This window comes from Ursus maritimus, unplaced genomic scaffold (genome assembly GCF_017311325.1).
Source record: "Ursus maritimus isolate PB19 unplaced genomic scaffold, ASM1731132v1 scaffold_7, whole genome shotgun sequence".
Taxonomy (NCBI): Eukaryota; Metazoa; Chordata; class Mammalia; order Carnivora; family Ursidae; genus Ursus; species Ursus maritimus.
In genome coordinates this window covers 16,629,388-16,650,913 of record NW_024426885.1, presented here as the reverse complement: position 1 = coordinate 16,650,913, position 21,526 = coordinate 16,629,388, and the positions used below count along the sequence as shown (strand labels likewise).

At 38.4% G+C, this 21,526-nt stretch overlaps 1 protein-coding gene across 1 annotated transcript; it reads right to left on the bottom strand.

Annotated features, from left to right (window-relative positions):
• Positions 1-747: 747 nt before the first annotated feature.
• On the bottom strand, positions 748-21,490 carry DCLRE1A (DNA cross-link repair 1A). The gene is given in 11 exon segments (XM_008684793.2): positions 748-1,338; positions 2,341-2,482; positions 7,146-7,300; positions 8,093-8,238; positions 9,770-9,910; positions 12,945-13,063; positions 14,167-14,300; positions 15,940-16,064; positions 16,066-17,614; positions 19,813-20,945; positions 21,299-21,490. Coding segments are annotated over 10 exon segments (3,138 nt in total). The 5' UTR covers positions 20,279-20,945; positions 21,299-21,490; the 3' UTR covers positions 748-1,177.
• Positions 21,491-21,526: the final 36 nt, after the last annotated feature.

Genomic DNA, 21,526 nt, shown 5'->3' with positions numbered 1-21,526 from the left:
TCCACAGCAAAGTAAAATCCAAGCTTGTGAAAATAAAGTTCATGGAGATTACTATCCTTACTGAAATCATTACTGGAAATAATTTTCCATGAAAACATTAATTAAGAAATTCCCCAAATAATTTCATTGCTAGAGGTAATGCAAGGACATGCATATACACACATGCATACGTGCATTATACTTGTTTTCTTATCTAAATCCCATAAAAACATTTTTTTTAAAGATTTTATTTATTTATTTGACAGAGACAGAGACAGCCAGCGAGAGAGGGAACACAGGCAGGGGGAGTGGGAGAGGAAGAAGCAGGCTCCCAGCGGAGGAGCCTGATGTGGGGCTCGATCCCAGAACGCCAGGATCATGCCCTGAGCCGAAGGCAGACGCTTAACCGCTGTGCCACCCAGGCGCCCCCCATAAAAACATTTTTAATATGCATTGGCCTGTCCCAAATTTTCATTTTGGATCAGCTACTCTGTCTGTGTTGGAGACATCAAGATTCATAAATAAATTATATAAGCTCACTTAAAAAAACAAAATGTGGCAATCTGAATTTCTAGTTATCTGATGTCTTGAGTAAACAGTTCAGATAAACATCTTTTCATGCAAACTTTTTGCCGTCCTTTAATGGGGGACTACCTAGGCTCTTTGAATCCTCTTCCTTAGCATCAAATGTTGAATTATTTTCATTGAAATTTTTTAAAATTGCATGAACACCACAGTTATAAATCCTAAAAAACAAAAGACACTATGGCAAATTAAAGGTCTTTTATTTAAGTATCATATAAAAGTTATTTCATAAAAATATGCTCCATATTAAATAATTTTAAAGATACATAATTACTAATATATAATGCTTTCAATGTCATTTATCTATTATCATGACTCCTTTGGTCCCTAAGGCTGCCTTGGCTGCCCCTCCTGAGGCTAGATGCAGAGAATAACTGCTCCCGAGGGAGGAGCAAGAATCAGGGGTCCTGGGGAGCCAGTCTGCATCATTACTGATGATGCTGAGAGATACCTGGCACCATGAACATGGATTCAAACATAAATAAGAAAACAAGCTATCTGAGCAGCCTTCACAAGGTTTTCCACATACAGCATACTTCATATCACTAAAGATTTAACTAGTAACGAGCTATACCTAAGTTACTTAACTAGTTCTGAGTCCTTTCGGATAACATCAATATCCAGCTTCCAATTTCCACTCTTTAAAATATTTCTCCATTGTCCTCCTAGATTTCAAGGTGCCAACATTCACAGTAGGTATGATTTTCTGGGGCTTCAGCCACTGAACAAAACGTTTCATTTCTAGGTAGCTGCTGTGTTCACTATAAGGGATTCCTGCAACACAAAAGAGAAGGTACTGCAGACGAAAAATCAAATTATTTAAAAAATATATATACAAGCCCAAAATAAAATAAAAAAGGAAAGCAATCCAGAGTATTGCTGTCAAAAACTCCTCAGTACTTTATTTCTGATAAAAAGATTTGTTAATAACTTTTATGGAGAATAAGGATTAAAACATTAAAATGATACAGAAACCTTGGACATTAAATAATTCTACTGTTTTTCTATGTAGACATTTCATATGTATTTCTATAGATTCTTATTTTTAATTAGGCTTTCTTTTTAAATTAGGCTTCTCTCTTTAAGTGCTTCACTCAGGAAAATCCTGGAAAAAATGAGTAAAATGTGAAGAGTGACTAGCAAGAGACTCTTGGTTTCCAGCGCAAAGAAGCAGAGTCTAGCCCCTGAGCTTTGCACACATAAGAAATAAGCAAAATAATTAATAATAATAATAATAATATCTTAAAAGTCCCTTTATCTTTCCTGAAGATCACGTGCCACAGAGAAAGGGAGAAGGGGTCCTGTTTTAAATGGGATCTCCAGGGGCTGAAATTAAGTCACTAGTCTAGGGACATTATCAAAAACGTTTCCATCAGCCACGATTACAATAAGCAATTTCTGAGGACAAAGGTAAACCTCCTGGGTCCCTCCTGTCGTCATGGCATCTAATCCAGTCTTCCTGCTGACCGTCTGACAGCGGCACCTGAGCTCCCAGACCCAACAGCACTGCCCGCCCCTCCTCTACAGTTCCTCCGCAAAGCACCAAGCACGCAAACGAAACCGTCTGTATTAGCCAATGTCTTCTTCCTCCTGCCATGTTCCTTTCCATCAGTTTCTGAGGCACTGAAGACACAGCTTTACAGTACGGAGAGCCATTAGACACTCGATTTTTAAAGATTCTTTGGTGTCTGTTTTTCTTGGATCTTATTTTTACAGCTCTTTTTAAAAAACGTCGTAACAAACATTAAAAATGAAAAAAAAAATTCATAATTATACCATATATTGAAATGTTTCCTTTGGTCTGGGGAATAATGTCTGCGATACTCGTTAACTTGTTAGAATGCGTCCATCCCGTAGGTCGAAAAGCCAAAATCTGATCATATTTTCCACCACACTTCTTCAAATGACTCTGTAAAGCCTGTTAAATAAAAATAGGATATTTATGTAACCGTCAGTGAAGGTGGGTTATGTGGAATAAAAGAGAGTGATCACGTTGGTATAGTCTCAGGGAATATGCACTTGGCAAATATTAATTTGCAATAACCTGGAGCCATACTTCCAGAAAGAATACAATCACTGACAAAAAATTTTTCCCCTTATCTTAAACAAGCTAAAGCGCAGTCTGAAAAAAAGTAAGGGTAGAGGCAACTTTAAACACAAGAATTATGAATTGAAAGATTACAATTTAGATAGCTATCAAAAAAGGAAATGGAGAAAGAGAGAGAGAGAGAGAGAGAGAGAGAGAGAAAGAGAAAGAAAGAAAGAAAGAAAGAAAGAAAGAAACTCTCCAAATCCTACTATTAGGATATTGAATATATTGTTAGGAGTTAGATACCAATATTAACACTGGTAAACAGCAGCCCAAACATGCCCACATGCATGTGTACAACGGAGGACTGACAGGTGGATAGAAAGATGGGCCTAAGTCTATGAACGGCACTATACTCAACATGCACGTGTATTTCAAAGATGCACACTAGCACTGTTCTCAGGCTCTTACTCCTTTTCACTCTTTAATCATGAACTAGAATACTTGCAAAACTTTTCATGCTGCTACAATTGGGAGTACTATGTTCCCTAATAAATCTTGAGTAGAACTTTCCAAACTAAAGTCATCAAAAGTGATGACATTTGATGAAATCTGAAAATCAACAACCAAAGTTCAATCTTGGGAAGATAAAAATCCAAATAAAGACAGTAATGGTGCAAGAGATACTGAAAGTCTAATACTTTTGGACTTCAGGCAAAACCCACAGTGTCAAGGGCTCAGTGTAAATTTATAATAAAATTCTAGTTTTATTTAAAATAATAAAAAAATCTAAACTGTACATGATATCATCTTGGATTTCCAAAGGTCTCCTTTTTCTTCCTTCATCATCCATACTCCGAACTATTAAAGTGCTGTCGAAGATGCTGGTAGAAAGTTCTGAAGTAAGCAAAGACAAATCCATGCATCCGTCTACTTGGTCCTCATCTAATACATGACGGTTCCAGGATTAGGCCATGTTGTGCTGTCAGAGTGGTGGATACGAGACACAGCCTTTCAACCTTCTGGAAGCTTAGAGCCTAGCAGGGAGATGGTCAATAAAACCCACTTTCTGGGTCTTTTTTTTTTTTTTTTTTATGAAATGATATGCCCTTTCTTAACTTCTTCTAATTCTCATCTTCTATTATACCATCAGCAACTAGAAGCCTTGCAGATTGACCTTTCCACAAAGGACTCATTCTCAGTAGAAATTCCTAGAAATGGGGTTGTTGCGTTAAAGGATTTACCCTTAATTTCTACTTCTATCCAAGTGGGTGAGAGTGCTAATTTCTCTAATCACAGCATAGGAATACTACCTTTTAAAAAAGTATGCTAATTTAGTAGGAGACAAACACATTCTTGTTTTATTTTTATGTTTGATTACTAGTTAGAGGCTAAACATGTGATTGTGTTTATCAGATATTTATATTCCACTGGTGAATTAATAACAATCTTCTGATCTCTCCTTTGTATCAAACAATGATCTCTTATTAACTTAAATGCTTACCATTTATTTATTTCTAAGGATTTTATTTATTTATTTGAGGGAGAGAGAGAGCGACAGAGAGAGGGAGCACAAGCAGGGGGAGCAGCAGGCAGAGGGAGAAGGAGAAGCAGGCTCCCCACTGAGCAGGGATCCAGTGTGGGGCGTGATCCCAGGACCCTGAGATCATGAACTGAGCCAAAGGCAGACACTTAACTGACTGAGCCACCCAAGAGCCCCAATACCTACCATTTAAAAAGTAGTATTTCTTACTAACTACTGCCTCCCCACAAAAAAGTTTAAGTTATGGATAGATAGCTAAGTTTTCATTATAATCCCCAGCTCTGCAAATTTTCAGGTTTTGGCTTGTTTAGTCTAGGATCTAGGTCATGTGATACTATGTGCTTAACTACTAGCCCTCTTCCCCTTGTCTTCACAAAGGAAAGGAAATAATATAAAACTGAGGTTTAAAGCAATTACACGTTTAATATCATAAAGTGAGAATCCAATTTTCAATACAGGTCATGAAACACATCCATTCCCATTTGCTCCACAAAATCCACAAGTAGAATTAGTGAGAATTTATGCTTTTCATAAAACAAATTAGAGTTACCACAAAAACATCATTAACCTATGCCATAAACAAAAATAGATATTATCATCCAAGCCAAACATACAGAAAACATTGCCAGCAGCCACTAGTCGTTCATAAACCACAATCTGGGAACTACTGCCATTTTATTAATTTTACTAAGAATGATCTAGCCAAGGGGCGCCTGGGTGGCTCAGGCAGTTGAGTGTCTGCCTTTGGCTCGGGTCATGATCCCAGGGTCCTGGGATCGAACCCCTAAGCATCAGGCACCCCGCTCAGCAAGGGAGTCTTCTTCTCCCTCTCCCTCTGCCCCCCACCTCCGCCATGCTCTCTCTCAAATAAATAAAATCTTAAAAAAAAACAACAAAGAAAGAATGATTTAGTCAACATAAAGTCTCTGATCCATGACTTGTCTGTTTATTGGTAACCTGTTTGTGATAAAACTGATCATGCCACGAGAACTGTTTTTCAGCAGGCAAATAATCATCTATCACGTTACTGTTTATTACTGTAATGTTGTACCACCTTCAGTCCACTGGGTTTAAATCAGAGGCGGCAGTCAATCCATATCACATAAATGAACTCGGGATGTCGAACTAGATAGCATGAACGGATTTACAGGGCTTCTAGGGCTTTCAAGCCTGCCTTACAAACCGTGAAAATCGCACTCGTTAACATTTTCACAAAATGTCATTAGGTCTCATGCAACAAAACTATTTTTGGTGGCAAAATATTGGCTTTAAGTACTAACTAAAATATAGCTTCTTGGTGACCATCAGCTTGCTTGCTTTCTTGCTTGCTTTTTTTTTTTTTTTTTTTTTTTTTAAGATTTTATGTATTTATTTGAGAGAGAGCACAAGTGGAGAGGAAGAGCAGAGGGGGAAGGTGAGTCCCCGCCGAGGAGGGAGCCAGATGCGGACTCTATCCCAGGACCCTGGGATCATGACCTGAGCCCAAGGCAGATGCTTAACCGACTGAGCTAGCCAGGTGCCCCAACAGTGTTGATTCTCTTTTTTCATGTTTTTAGGACATTTATACTTTCTCATTCACTCCTTAGGCTTCTGCCATTTGGCTCCTTTCAATATCACTTCCCTGAAACATTTCTTGTGCGGGTCCCTGAAGATGTTCTAATTGCCAAATTGCCATTCTTTCCTTCTATGGCCTCCCTGCAGCATTGGGCACCTTTAAAAACTCTCATGAAAAGTTCTTGTCCCTTCATTGCCAAAAAACTCTCACTCTGCCATCCCTATTATCCTCCTAAATGGATCATTTGTTCAAATGGGACAAACTAAGTTAGTAGGAAATAAAAGTGTAAGATAAAAATCATAAAAAAATACGCTATACCCTGAAGATACCAATGTTCATTTTATGATTAACATCTGATTAACTTCCACACAAATTAGATGCCTCCCAAATTTAAAATACGTTTCCAAAGATGGCTTTAAAGGGACAAAATTCTGCCTTGATTATCCCTGAAATTTTTATGAAGTGTATACTCAGGAAACTAGGCCATAAAAATTTCACCTTAATCTTATGAAGAAAGGAGTTCTCCCAGTTAACGATTCCCTTGTAAGTCCAGGGATAAAATACTCATTTTATTAATACAGTTTAAGTGTTCTTATTTATAAGACAGATATAATAATCGACATCCTAAGCTATTTCAAAAAGTTCCATAAAAGTTAGTTCATGAAATTATAGCAGAAGTGAAAGTACATTCTTTGGTGTACCTTATGTTCTGATCTGTTTTTAATAAGCAGGTCTGATGTAGTCCATTGCTAGGCATCAAAATGTTAGTAAATGGAATGAATCTTAGTAGATGAATAAATCTGAGAAGTCTCCCAAATCACAGTGAGATCCTAACATCTATCTTTTTCTTGTTTATTTGTTTTTAAGTAAGCTCGGTGCCCACTGTGGGGCTTGAACTCATGACCCCGAGATCAAGAGTTGCATGCTCTACTGACTGAGCCAGGAAGGTACATATCTCTGTATCTTAATCTATACCTCGGAAGTGATACTACAACTTGCTCTTAGGATACACTTCCACTATTTCACTTAATCCTCACAAGTAAGCTTCCAACATATATCAATGTTATTAGGGATTAATATTAATACAGAAAAGACCGAAGAAAAGTAGGAATTCCTTAGAGTTCTCTGCTCATTTCCCCACTCAGTGGAAAGAAATGGAAGACAATCTTAGACACAGAAGATCTGAATGACCAGATAGCTGCACACTTTTCTATTTTTGTTTCTTTTATGACAATTCTCCTCCGGGCCTATGAATTAGTTTACACAGGCGCACACACACAACAAATAAAAACATTTTAAATTCCACTTAAAAGATCTTCTAGGGCAAGGTTTACTATGACTCCACTGTCACTGAATTCCTCTGTGTTAAATGCAGGTAAAAGCGGATTCCAGTTTATAATCGCTGTATTACCTTTTCTAGTCCACCCTAGAAATACATCTCTCTGAAGGCTTACCTTAAAGTTAATTTGCATCATTGGGAGAAGGTGAACCAGTGAACTGCACATGTCTGTAGTGATGAAGGAATTAAGTTCTGGTATGTTGAGGCACTGTAAGGTTTTATATTTTTCTTGGGACATGCCCACTTTTGAACCTAAAACATCAGCAATGGCTACAGGCAAAGGAAAAGGTTAAAAATAGTAAAACTGCAGCTTATGAAAAAAATAAAGTTACAACTTCATCAAAATTTAAAATAAGAATTTACCAACAACAACAAAAGGAATTCCAAACATTCACACTGTCGCTATACTTCAAAAAGGCTGAACACTTTTGTTGGTTAACTGTATGAAATAAATTATGAGAAATTCAAAGAATTTCTTTTTAAAGACCTTTGTATTTAAAAACTGCAAAAGATATATAGAAAGGGGTAGAGGAGAAGAAGGAACCAAATCTGGAGGACCGAAAACCTTGGCGTTATCACTTCATAGCTTAATGTTGGACATGATGTGACCATAATTAGGAAGAAATGGAACAGTATTTTGTGAAACAGAATAACGCCATCTAGACAAACTACAATTACATATCCCAAATCGTTTAGGTACAAGAATCAAAACTGTTCTCTAAAATAATTACTTGATGGTCACCCTCAAAGATGGCGGCAGTCCAACGATGCATTAGTCATTTTTCCAAGTTCACCGAAATACTAGTGTAGCACGGACGTTTGCCCTGGAAACGTTCTGCAGGTGTAAAGTCTACCATAAACACCCTTCTCCAGTGTTTCCACTAAGTTAAGCCTTTCCAAGTTTAAATGAATCCAGCTCTATCAAATTTTTCTTTGAAGGTAATATTGCACCATTGCAGGAAATAAGTATCAAGTGCAGCATCCAGACGGAAAAGGCTTTATGCAAAAGAGAATCTGATCTTTATAATATATTAATGTAAATTAGATACAGCTACCACCCACCTAGGAAGACTTTCTCTTTTCCAATAGAATAAGTGCCACAGACAACGAGAACACGTGGGTTTAGAGTTACTGCCTCAAAGGCAGTGTTGATGGCAAACTGGATAACCTCTTGCTGAGACGGAAAGGAGTATTCTGGGCTGCAATATCTGTAATAGGGAAGTATGGTGCTTATTAAATGAGCAATAAGAAAGCCACAGCATTAAGGGAGGTGCCGTTTTAGAAACCAAGCTTCAGCAAACTTACAGACAGAGGTAGTGTAATAGATTAACCCCACTGCGGTTATCCCACTGCCTCTGGTTAAAATGTTTGTTACAAGCTATGGATAATTTATGACGGAATTCTACAATTCCAGTATGTCTTTTACAGTGTATTTCCTTTATTGCCCTCACATAAAGAAATTGGCTCTTTTTCTTCCAGAACAGTTCTAGTTGGCTATTTTAGCTGTGAATTGTATACCGTGGCATCTTTCTGTTTTAACTCCAATCACTATCAAAGAAAATACTGGTGGTAGGGATTATCTCTGAACTAAAGAATTCTGATTCGGTTTAAAAAATTCTTAAAATAATGAAACCAAACACGAATTTAATGAAGCAGTTTTAAATCAGTTAGTATTCACATGGTTATCTGCTCTTCTGAAGTGATACAGAAATATATATAGTATTACAACAATACAACAGATCCAGTTGGGTCTACCTCAATACAATTACACCCAATGAAAAAGCAACCCTAAGACTACTAGCTAGCTAGCTCTATTCGGGATGAAAATAAAGCATTTTTTTTCCCACTAAAAAGAAAGTCATAAAGTACAAACATCAAAGAAACATATTTTCCCCCATTTTCAAAATTGTTTTTGCTGGTCAGGCATAAGAATAGAGAAAACACTTGTCTTTTTTCTGATGAAAAACCCACAAAGAAATTCAGAATTCTATGCAGAGAAAAACTAAGGAAAAAAAGGGGAGGGAGGGTTTACTTATTATTTTCCGAACTTATTTAGTGTTTAAAGTACATATAAAAGAATGGAAAAATTAGCTATAGCGTTAGAAAACTGGAAGTGGAAAGACCACCTTTTACTAAAATATGACATCTAAACTCCTTAAAACAGGTTGAAATAGTTGACATAATTCATTTCTAACAAATTGATGAGGTATTTTAATATATAATAAAAAATGGTTGGTACCATGATGTTTATAACATTTAGGGATTCAAAGTTGTCACTTACAAATTACCTTTTGGAGAAAGGAACAAAGTCATTTTGAATATTCAGAAACAATCACATTTTGGCCTCTGTTTCTTCTTCACAATTATACTTAAGAGTTACACAGGTACTTTGCAAAGATAAAAGGGTGTTCTAAAGTTTGCCCCCCAATTTTTCTTCCTTGTTTCAGTAACAGGATTCTCACATAAACCAAAGGAAATCACAAAAAAGCACAAACTGAGTTGTAGTTAGTTAAGACACAGCATCCCAAATTTGTTCTTAAGCAAGTGTGTATGTTTTCAAATAGCAGTTCACTGATAAATGATCTTAAAATGGAAATTGACAATAAGCTATCTTTTTTTTTTTTTTTTTTACAATAAGCCATCGTTTTGATTACCTAAGCAACTGGCCAAATTGTTCATAGTAAGCAGGACAAATACTGTCAGTGGGAAAAGGAAGCATACAAACAAAGCCTCTCTTACGTTGTATCTAAATAAAGCGTGTGGACTCTCTGTCCTGCAAGACGAGAACGTTCCATGGTGGGATCTGCTCGGAAGTCACCCGTGTGTAATAGGACGTTACCGTTAGGAAGATAAAACAGGATCATGACAGCACCTGGACAACTGAACACAAACATTTCAGAGGAATAGTCTCAACACGCTCGCGGCAGCCGAAGGAAGAGGACTTCTTCACTATCGGCAAGGTAATACACTCAGGAGTGACCGCCTGATACAGCATTGTACTACAAAGGAAATGCAGCATTTTAGGAAGTTTACATCGTAATTAAAAAAAAAAAAAAGTGGTGTGCAGGAAAGGATTAATTCAGCAGGCCGGGTTTGTTGGAACTCCACACTTCCCACCTAAGACATGTCTTCAGGAATAGTCCTTGGCTGGCCCTGGAGAGAGGAGTTGAACTCCTGGAATGCTCTGCTCAGTGAGAGTGCTTGTAGGCCTGACGCATGGGCCGTGTGAGACCAGACAGTTAACGCTAAGGATGTTATCTACGGTGACTATCTGTTTTGCCGAGTCTGAGGAGCTGAGGCAAGTCATGTGGCTGTTGCATTGCGTGCAGGACTGACCCTCAGTAAAAGCTCCGGCTGAACTCCAGGCTCAGATGAGCTTCCCTGCTTGGCCACGCGTGGCATGTGCGGTGAACACCGCTGCTGGGAGAACCAGTGCGTCTGTGCTACTCAGTAGAACAGGATCCCTGGAAACTTGGGCCTGCTTTCTCCTGCACTTTGCCCCCATTTGCCTTTTCCCTTTCCTGACTTTATCTGTATCCTGTCACTGTAACCATGAGTACAACAGCCCTTCTGAGTCCCGTGGGTCCTTCTAGTAAACCACTGAGCCTCAAAGTGGTCTTGGGGACCCCTGACATACTGGGGCTTGGAAATTACTGCCAAAACACACGGAACTTTCGTTTTGAATTCTGGGAAAGCACAGGAAATAATTACTTTTGTAATTAAAAACTTCCCTTTACCTCCCCACCCCAAAACTTCAGACCGTAATGACTTCACTGGGCAATTCTATGAAACACCTAGGGAAGAAACAGTCCCAATACTATACATCTTTCAGAACAGAGTAGGAGGGAATAGTTTGTGAGGCCAGTATTACCCTAATATCAAAACCAGACGAAAGCATTATAAAAAAAACTACAGACCAATATCCATTACGAAAACAGACAAAGAAGTCCTTAACAAAGTATTTAGCATATCACATCCAGCAATATATATATATATATATATATATATATTTAAAGGATAATCCGTGAAGGCTAAGTGGAGTTTATCCCAGCAATGCAAGGCTGGTTTAACATTCAAAAAGTCCATCATCATTCACCCTGCTAACATTATAGAGGAGAAAAATTGTTCGATCACCTCAGAAGATGCTGAGGAAGCATTTCACAAAAGTCAACACCCATTCGTGATCACACACTCTCAGCAGACTAGGAATGGCGGGGATTTTCCTCAACCCGATGGAAGGCAGCTATGAAAAACCTATTGCTAACATCAAGCTAAATGGAGAAACACTGAACGCTTTCCTCTTAAGGTCAGGAACAAGGCAGTATCGGCTCTCACTATTCCCATTCGACACTGTTCTGGAGGTCTGACCCAGGACCATAAACAAGAGGGGGAAAAAAGCACTCCGAATGGAAAGTACAAAGTAAAAGAACACTGTCTGTATGTGCAGATGACAGGACAGTACATGCAGAACATTTTCAGGAATCTGTAAAAAACCGACTACAACTAATGTTCAAGTTCAGCGAGGTCTCGGGATACAAGGTCAATAAACGAAAATCAGCTGTCCATCGAGAGGTGAAGGGATAGACTTTGTAGTGTGCCCATACAACAGATACCACTCAGCAATAAAAAGAAACAAACCATTGATACACACATCTGCAGGGATGAATCTCAAAAACAAGAGGAGGGACAGAAGCCGGCCGCAAAAGAGTAGATACCATGGGATTTCATTTCACTGAACCCCTAGGAAAGACAAATCGAATCCATGGTGATAAGATACAGATCAATGGTCCCCTGGGCTAGAGTTGGGCTTGGGAATTGACTGGGAATGGAGCGCAAGGAAACCTTTTGGGGTGGGGAAAATTTCCTCTATTTTTCTGTAGTGGATATTACATGGGTGTGTATTTTTGTCAAAATTCAGCAAACACTTAAAATAGGTCTATTTTATTTATGTAAATTGCACCTAAGAAAGTTGACTAAAAAAATCAGAACTTGAGCTGTTATAATCATTGATTTAAAAAAGCAGCAGCAGCAGGGCACCTGGGTGGCCCAGTTGGTTGAGCATGACTCTTGGTTTAGGCTCAGGTCATGATCTCCAGGTGGTGAGATCGAGGCCTGGCAAGCCCTGCATCAGGCTCTGCACTCAGTGGGGAGTCTGCTTGGGATTCTCTCTCCCTCTCCCTCTGCCCCCGACCCCTCTCTAAAACAAAAGGAAAAAAGAAAAAAAAGAAACAGCAACAAAGTTAGCATACAAAACGTTAAAAGCAACCTGAACACAGAGCATGGGTATGGATTTTGGGAGACCTTGTCTTAATTTTAATTCTCTAAGCGTCTGTGATGGCTAAAATCCTATGAAAAGTAAAAAGCACAGTTGACAGTTGCATTTTGGTAACAGGATACTGACAGTGCTTTACATTAAAAGAAAAAATGAAGGAAAAAGGGAAACCACTTCCAAGAAAAAAATCTTCCAAGTGTTTAGTATCAAATGCCTGAAGGATTTCTTAAAAGGGGGGAAAAATCCTCTGGTATCTGAATGGAGTGTAAGCTATTAACCTATATAAGTGATATTAAAGAAAATGGCAAAAAAAAAAAAAAAAGGCAAAAGTTAGCTCTTCAAAACAGCAGCAACAGGTTCAAATATTTTTTTAAAAAATAAGATGGAGTCTCATGTCAAGCATAGTAATTTAAACTGCATTAAAAATGAATTAGATAACATTCAAAGGCTCTCTCAGTACATTTAATCTCTGATTCTGTAATTGGGTATATTATTTTTTTTCAAAAGGAGAAACACGTTTTACTCAAAGTTTTAAAAATATCAACCATATTAGTTCCAACACAAGAAGTTCTTAAATAGCCACACTAATATGGTTTTATTTTAAATCAATGAGGCTAGTCTGAAGGTAACTTTAATACTTACTGATTGGCATCAAGCAAAACAACTTTTACACCATTTACTATACATTCCGTGTCCATCGGCAATGGATGGACATATTGTTTTTGCACGTGCAGTTTGCTCCTCAACAAATTGCCAGTTATCTGCAAAACAGAATGTGCTTATTGCTGATACAGTAAAACACTACATAAGTCTCTTATTCCAGATCTACTTTAGAACTGAGTATCTTAGTCTCTGTTCTCCCACTTACTTATATCCATGGAAACCCTCCAGAATGCCCGCAAGAACTTCCTACCATGAGTATGTCCCAGCTCTGCTTAAACATGGTTCACTGGCTCTCCCTCACCTGTGAAAAGTCCCTCGTCCCCAGATGACATACAAAACCCTTCGTGATCCGGCCGCTGCTCATTTCTGCGGGTTTATCTTTTGTTATTCCCTAACTCACGGTTAGCCTTTAGGAATTATCTGAAGTGCCTGCAATGGGGAGATTTCTCAGGTGTCTATGCCTGAATGCAAACTCTGCTCTCTACCTGGGATGTTCTCTCCTCCTTCCGCCACCTGGTTCTGGAATCGGGCATAACTGCGTTTGAATTCTGACTCTGCCATTACTGGCTCTGTGACTTAGGGCACATCAATTAATCTCTCCCAGCCTTGGCTGCTTCATTAATAAAAAGAGATTCATTTTACTTCAATAAAAATAATTCAAGAATGCTTAATGATTAAATTGAATTCTAGCCAAAGCCCTTAGTAGTAGCCATTAGAAGAGTCACCATTTAATAATTAATTCAAGGTATCTCTTCCACCATGAAACTTTTTCTAACCTTGGCCTGGGCCAGAATAAAGCACTTTTTTCTCCTATTTGCTGGTGGTCTGTTTAGTTTTTGGTCACAATTTCAATTCCTTCGCACTGTTATTTGTGAATGTGTCCCCTGAAGGCTGTGAGCTCCTTGAAGTTAGGTATTTCGCCTTGAATGTCCTTTGGGGCATCAATAAATGTTTACTGAATGGAACGTAGGTGTTTTAGTTACACCGTGAGGTAGTTTACTGTTTCCATATACTAAAGCATTAAAAAAAAACGATTGTGACTACTGACAGTAGCTCATTTTAGACTCTTCAAGTGGAATTTGTTTTCGCTCACATCTTTTCTAGTAGAGTGATAGACCTTACAATGTTATTCTTTTTTAACCAAATTGCTTAGAAATTCACTGCATTCTATAAATTAAGAATTTAGAAAGCTAAAACTTACCTCACTACAATAAATTGGAAATGTGAAGTTTTTAGACAATCCAGCATAATGATCAGAATGAAAATGTGTGAGAAAATAGGCTGTGCACCCTTCAACCAATCCGTACTGGAAGGCATCAACTGTAAAGCCAGTCCCTGCAATGAGAAGAGCACAGGGCTGCTTGAGCAAGAGAAACAGAGCGAAAGAGTGAAAGATGTCCAATTCGAATGTAAATAGTGAACCCCCTAATGTCTTTACATCTCAAATCCAACTAAGCTCCATAATTTAAAAATTTATGCCACATAAATTCAGCAAAAGGGGATACTAGAGATGAAAATGAGTCTTGTAAGTTTCTATTAAACATTCCAGTATTGGCTTTTAAATATATTTTTTTAAATTTCTTTTTTTTTTTTTTTTAAGTAGGCTCCATGCCCAGTGTGTAGCCCAGTGCAGGGCTTGAACTCATGATCCTGAGATTAAGACCTGAGCTGAGACCAAGAGTCTGATGTTTAACCAACAGAGAGACACAGGTACCCACTGGCTTTTTTAAAAAAATGAATAACTGTACCCAAAAAATTAAAATACTAAGCTACAAACCATTTTTGCTTGTTTTACTGACTTAAAATTCTTTACTTCTGTGAAACAGCAGAAGGAAAATGTTCACTTTCTTCTTATTTTACTCTACTTTGGCAATTGCTACTGGGGGCACAAATGGTCCAAGGCCCAACGGATCATACGTATTACAGTGGCTGTGGCCCTCCACCGGGTCACAGCGCAGTAACAGAGGGACAGCGTCTCTGTAGCATTTGAATTTCATCGTGGGGGATGGGAGGTGGGGGGGGGGAAGAAGGGAAACAAGAACATAAGTGCCAAAAAAAGGCTATCTAGAGGAGCAGTAAAGAGAAAAAATGGCTGAGCTGTTCGGAAAACTGTTCCTGAAGGAAATAACCAAGTGCGTGAACTGTGATTTGCAAGTCAACAGGCACGCCTTCACAGTCTCACTGAGGCTTATCCCCACACACGGCACACTAGTCTCGGGCTCATTTAAAAGATAGGACATACATCACCATAAGTATTAAAGACAAAACTGGCGTTATGATGTACATAAATGATATTTCCTACATAAACGTTTTGAGCAAATTACAGACTGCGACTACCAAAGCATTTTAAACAATCTTTCTGGAACCAGGTATATTTTGGCAGATTTTATATCCTTTTCAGAAGAAGAATTATTGGTTTCTTCAATAATAAAATTCATTTTACAACACATTTTTCTAACTCATTTATGAAGGCGTGAGAAATTACAAAATGTAAAAAAGGACAAGAAACTAAGTTATGATAGGGGTTAAAAATGTTTGGCATTTATTAGGACCTATACGATCTGTTACTTTTCCTTCTTTGAAGCTATTTAGCACTTTGTCTTTCTCCTAAGGGCTTAGAGACTATTATTTTAATTAAATTTTATAATTTATATGTTTTTATTATAATTACTTACAGAGAGCTTCTCCTCCTTCCGTATTAAGCTGACCTTTACTCATCTGTGTCAAGTCTGTAAAATCTTACTAATATAGTATCTTGTACACAAAATTTACTTAATAAAAGTCTGCTGAATTGAATGGGGCAAAAACATTTAAATAGGCAAAAAAAATCTATGTTACATGCCAACAAAGTATAAAAAACAAAGGAAATACATACAAACAAATTGTTCTATACAAACACACACAACATGGGCAATAAACATGAAATTTTTAAAAGTCAATTCTTTGTAGATTAAGCGTTGGTATTTCAACTTACCAGGTATTTTCTTATAGAATGGACATGTCCTTGTTCTTAATTGTCCTGCACTAGGTGACTCTGGGATTTTCGTGTTCCCTCTCTGCAGCCTCCCACAAGGTGATTTCATGAAGACTTTGTCTTCCAGATTCTGTCCTCTTAAGGTGATGTGACCTCTTCTGATGTGCTCCTTCCTGTAGTGAATCTGACTTTCTAAGTCTCCTTCTCTGATGCTGTGACCTCTTACTAGAAAGTTCCACAGGGGGCTGACTCTCCCTTAAATTCTTTTCATCAAGTTCTAAATCACTTAAAGATTTTTCGGCTTTCCTCTTGCGCTGCCGGGACCTCTTTTCATTAGGACTCACAGCTGGATTTAAATTCATCCCTTCTGCACTTCCCTCGAGCAATTTCTCTTCTTTTCTTTTGGGTGGTAGTCCAAAATAAACACCTATATCCATTTGTTTCATTACTTTGGAAGAAGGCTGTGTTGCAGGACACTTGGGACCAGAAGGCGACATTTTCAGAGACTCGGCAGCATTAAGCGCACCGGAAGAATTCTGCGTATTGGGAACTGTAACTTTACTGCCTAGTCGACCACCTAATGCCTTTCTGCAGACACATGCTGAATTAGCATTGCTCTTTGCATTGAAGTTCTTACTTGATTTTCTAGTTTTACTTTGGGTTGGACGAAAAGAAAGATCCCCTTCTCCCTGCCTTTCGAAAGCTTCTGGCATCTCACTATGAAGTGACGGCAGAGAAATCTGATTGCGAACAGCTGATTCTTGAACTACCTGCTTCTGTTGATTTGATTGAGATGGGTCACATTCTGGCTTACTAGGTTTTGCTCTCGTGGCCTGATAACTAGAAGCAAGCCCTCGTGTTAACGCAGACGGAAACAGTGCAAAATCATTACCGGTACGTGCTGGATCATCACAAGGAATAACACCCTTATTTTGGAAAAAAAGTGGAGATGAACCAGTTAGAGTGTTGTATTTATACAGTACTTCATGGCATTTATCCTGAGTTAAGCCGTCCACGTGGGGGCCGCTCTCCTGTTGCTCCTTCAGGAAGGAACCATGGAGTTTTTGAAACCCAGTGGAGTTGCTGTCATCTTCTCCCAGGCTGCCATCTTTACAGCTCTCTGTAAAGAATAGCTCCTGCTGCAAGTCACCCAGCTTGTCTTCCAGACTGTAAGTTTCCTCATCACTTTGAAGTGGAGAATAAGAGATTTCACAGCTACTAAAGTCGTTTTCTGGCAATGGGATGTGTTCTGAGTTGCACTGGCTGTCTAATTCTTCAGCAAGAGGCAAACCAACTCCTACCAGTTTGTCATTATTAACACATTCTGGAAATTGTGGGGTTTGTTGGGACGTTTGGATATTTGTCGAAGAAGAAGAAGAAGAAGAAATCTTTTTATTGGCTTCAGTTGGAGACTGAGATTTCCTTAGACACGGTGCCACTAACGAGGGGTGAGTTGAAACACTTCTTAAGTTTTCCATTGGCTTCTGATGCAGAGACCATCTTTCCTCAAGGCCCCAGAGAACGCCTGAATTAGTCTCACTGAAGCCATCCCCTGACCCATGCAGTGGGCTGCTGAAAGGACTGTGGCTCGCCCTGCTCCGAGCCAGCAGGAGGTGAGTGTATCTCTTGAAATGAGAAGGAATCGTTGAGGTGCACAGAAGACCATCAGGACACTCTGAAAATTTTTAAAAAGTAATGCAGGATCACTGGGTGTTATACGGAACTAACGAATCATCGAACTTTACATCGGAAACCGGGGATGTACTGTATGGTGACTAACATAATATAACAAAAAAAATCATTAAAAAAAAAAAAGTAATGCAGGATCAAAGCAGAGACAGCTTTAAAACCTAAGTGGAAAGTCATCAGTCCTACCTTGAGTCCTTATGACCATGGCTATCTTTATACAGTCAAAAGATCCAGCATAAAATAATAAGTACCCAGTATGGTTTTGCTACATGCTAGTTATTATTTTTAAATCATACATGGATTTGAAATATATGGCTAAATTATTTTTAAATACTTGTAAAATTATTTTTAAATTATATTTAAATCAAATACTTCTTCAAATTTCTTTTCAGATCTTTTTTTTCAAAAAAATTTTGTAAGACTAACACCTTTCCCCCCTAAGTAACTCTCACAAATAGGAGCCCCTTCAAACTACAGTCCATGTCTACACAAGGTATTTACAGGTGCTCCCTAGTTCGCTACTGTTTTGGCAATAGTGAAAAAGACTAGTGTGCCTCTGAGGGAACTAAAGTTCAACCCCAATTTTTATCTGATCAAGTAATACGGATTTGTGACAATTAAAGTACCCAATGAGGGTCCGTTATTTAATATTTACACTGCATACAATAAGAGTAATAACAATCTTAATTAGCTATAGCTGTTCATACACTGAATAGTTTGGATTCTAAGATTTGAAATTCAATTTGATGAACTGGTTAATAATGCTTTAATAATAATCTGGAAACTAATCCCCGTCATACCATTATAATAGAGAAACAGTCCGTGAACCATCTTGGCATATCCCCCTGTGTGTTAATTTCCAGCTTTTTTTTTTTTTCTTAAAGTTTTATTTATTTAAGCAATCTCTACACCCAGTGTGGGGCTTGAACTCATGACCTCTAGATCAAGAGTCACATGCTCTTCGGACTGAGCCAGCTAGGTGTCCCAATTTCCAGGTTTATCAAAAAATGACCCACTCTCCCTCCTAAAAAAGACGTTACATTAAATTAGAAGACCTCGTTGCTTAACTTAAAACCACCTCATACAAATATCTGTTGTGGCACAGAACTCAATTCAAGAAGAGTCCATCTGAGATTCTATTCAAAGGGGTTTAGTCAGTGAAAAACCAAAAGAAAAATCTCTGAGGTGCCTTCATCATAGACATTTCACCCTGAGCTGCTCACCACGAGACTCCAACTTCCATTTCTGATTTTCAAGCCACTTAAAAGCAAATTAGTAGCATTTGATGAGACTTTCACTTTATAAAAAAAAGCTGATGCCAAAATGTTTTTAAAGTTCTTTTGCGTCTTTATGCAGTACTTTAAAATAACAGAGGTTAATAATAAAATGTCTTCTGAATCATACATAACATGAAAGCCATACTGAGTAGTATTTTTATTTTGATGAATTTTCATTCTTTGAGATTTAAAAATCCATATATGGTATATATAACTTTGATATATACAAATCATCATAACAACCCATTCTTCACATACGCCAAGTAGGACTACCTACATGTTAAATATGACATTATATATTTTAAAATATAATAAAAGCATAACATTACTTCCGTTATCATTTGGCACATTTTTAATTCGAATCTTAAAAATCTAAGACTCCTTCCCAGATCTTCTTCCTGTATCATCGCATGATAAATTCAACATTTAGAAGACTCCACTATATGCATAATCCTCTACATTTCTGTTTCACAAAAGATAACAAATGGGCAGTTTAACTTTTAAAAATGCTCATCTGTAAAACGTCAATACCACTTACCTTTTGCAGTCATGGTGAGAGTCAAGTTAACAGAATGAAAGTATCTAGCATAGTATGTGCTCAATTAACATTTATGAAAAACCACTGAGATATTTAGGAACTTCGATGAAGTAATAAAATGCATTTCAACTGTTTTCAAGTTTGCAACATTCTTTACAATTACACCATTCACTATGATCTCTTTACCCTTCTCAAGAAGGGTTTCCTTGTTTCCTTCTACGGTAAATCATTTATACTTTAGTATAAAGTATATAAAGTATCTCCCTTTCACTTTACTGCTTGCCTTGCTTGTTCCATCTGGCTAATTCATCTGGCCTAATGCAGGTTTTTTACACTATTTAAAGACTACTCCCTTTTTTGCCGTCTTACCTGTTTCAGAGACTGGCGGAGAATCCAAACACTCAAAAACATGCCATCGAGGTGTTTGACCTAGCAATGAGGAAAAAGGCATCTGGCAGTTTGGGCAGTATCCATCATAAACTGGACGTATCTTTGGAGATACTTGTTTGTTTTTGCGAGTCCGACAATGCTTTCCTGGAGTTGTCTCCTTGTCTTGGGACTGGTGAATACCATCTCCACAACTAGAATTCTGACTAGAAGCTATGGAAGTCTGATTATCTGTTTCTTCAAAGCACATTTCAGGGTCCTTTGTCTTCTCTTTAGCTTCTGCAGTTCTTTTTTTATTTCTGTTTCGTTTTGACTGGTATTTTCCATCTGTTGCTTTTTCAACAGATTTTGGAATATTCTCAGAGCAATTATTTGTATGTACTGGTTTTGGTTTTCTTTTAGATTTGTATTCCCAGATGTCTTCTTCCAAAAAAGCATCTTCTAACATGGCAAAATGATGTTTAAGTAAATGGAGAATCTATTTCTTGTTACAAAAATTTTAAATGGAATTATTTTGCTGAGAAAGAAAAAAAAGTAACAAGACCCCCACTAACTTGATGGGGGGAATCTAAAGCTTTGGTAATGAATATATTAGCAAACTACAAACCTTGTACCTGAGAACACCTGCTATTCCATTTATACCACAATAAAATTAAGAGAACCTACCACAGGGGTAGCATCTGAGAATTTTCGCATTTTGACCACTATTTCATTCAAGTGTGTCAGCCTTTCCAAGGACTTGATTCATAGAACTAAGAATCAGTAATGCTTTGAAAATTAAGCACTAATAGGAAGTATAGGTTCAACAGCTTAATCTTAGAATGAGCTTTGTAAAATTGTTATAAAGCTCCCATCAGTTCCCTTTCAACTGGACAATTGTCCAAATACTTCACAAATAAAACCACAGTCCCTGGCCAATTGGCTTAGCAGGGTTTCCAAACATTAAATGGCTCTCTCAGCTTGCTAGTATCACCATAACCACACCATAATCAAAGAGGTGTGTGATTCGGGGTAGGGGGGAGTAGTAATTGCCCTTATCCTTGACTCTTGGATAGTCAACCACTTCAGTTTCCTGGGTCAGTCCAGTATCTTCTTCCAGCAGCAACGAACAAACACTGCACAATGAACAAACAAAATCCAAATATGTGAAGTTGTGACTGCACAGAGGCCACCCACAGTCCTAACTCCAGACTGCAGAAGTGGTCTGCCCTAGAGCTGGCCAGCCCCCTCTCCACCAGCCTCAAAACCAAGGTTCACCTGCCTTATGCCTTCCCACCTGCTCTGCCTTCTCTTTGAACTCAGGAGGCTGCAAGGCCAGTGAGGAGGGCCTTACCCTTTCCAGGGCAGGGAGAGAGTGAGTTGTTAGCACAGGCGGTTCCATAAAAGCTATCAGAGCCCTCTGCTTCTGAAGTCGGAGGCCCAGCCCACCCGGATCCTCGCCGCAGCCCACCTGCCACCCGCAGCCCACCTGCCACCCGCACACCCTCGGGAGTAGCTCCAGCTGCGTCCGCTCCCCTCGGCGCCCCCCCTCCCCCTGCTCCGGTGACAATCTGTCCGCGCTCGCACTTTCAGCACTGCGGGGAGACAAAATGCTGTATTTGTGTATAAGCCAAAGTCATTGCCAGTTACTCCCAACTTAAAAAAAAAAAAAAAAAAAAAAAAAAAAAACCCTATCCCATGAGGCTATCTCTACCCG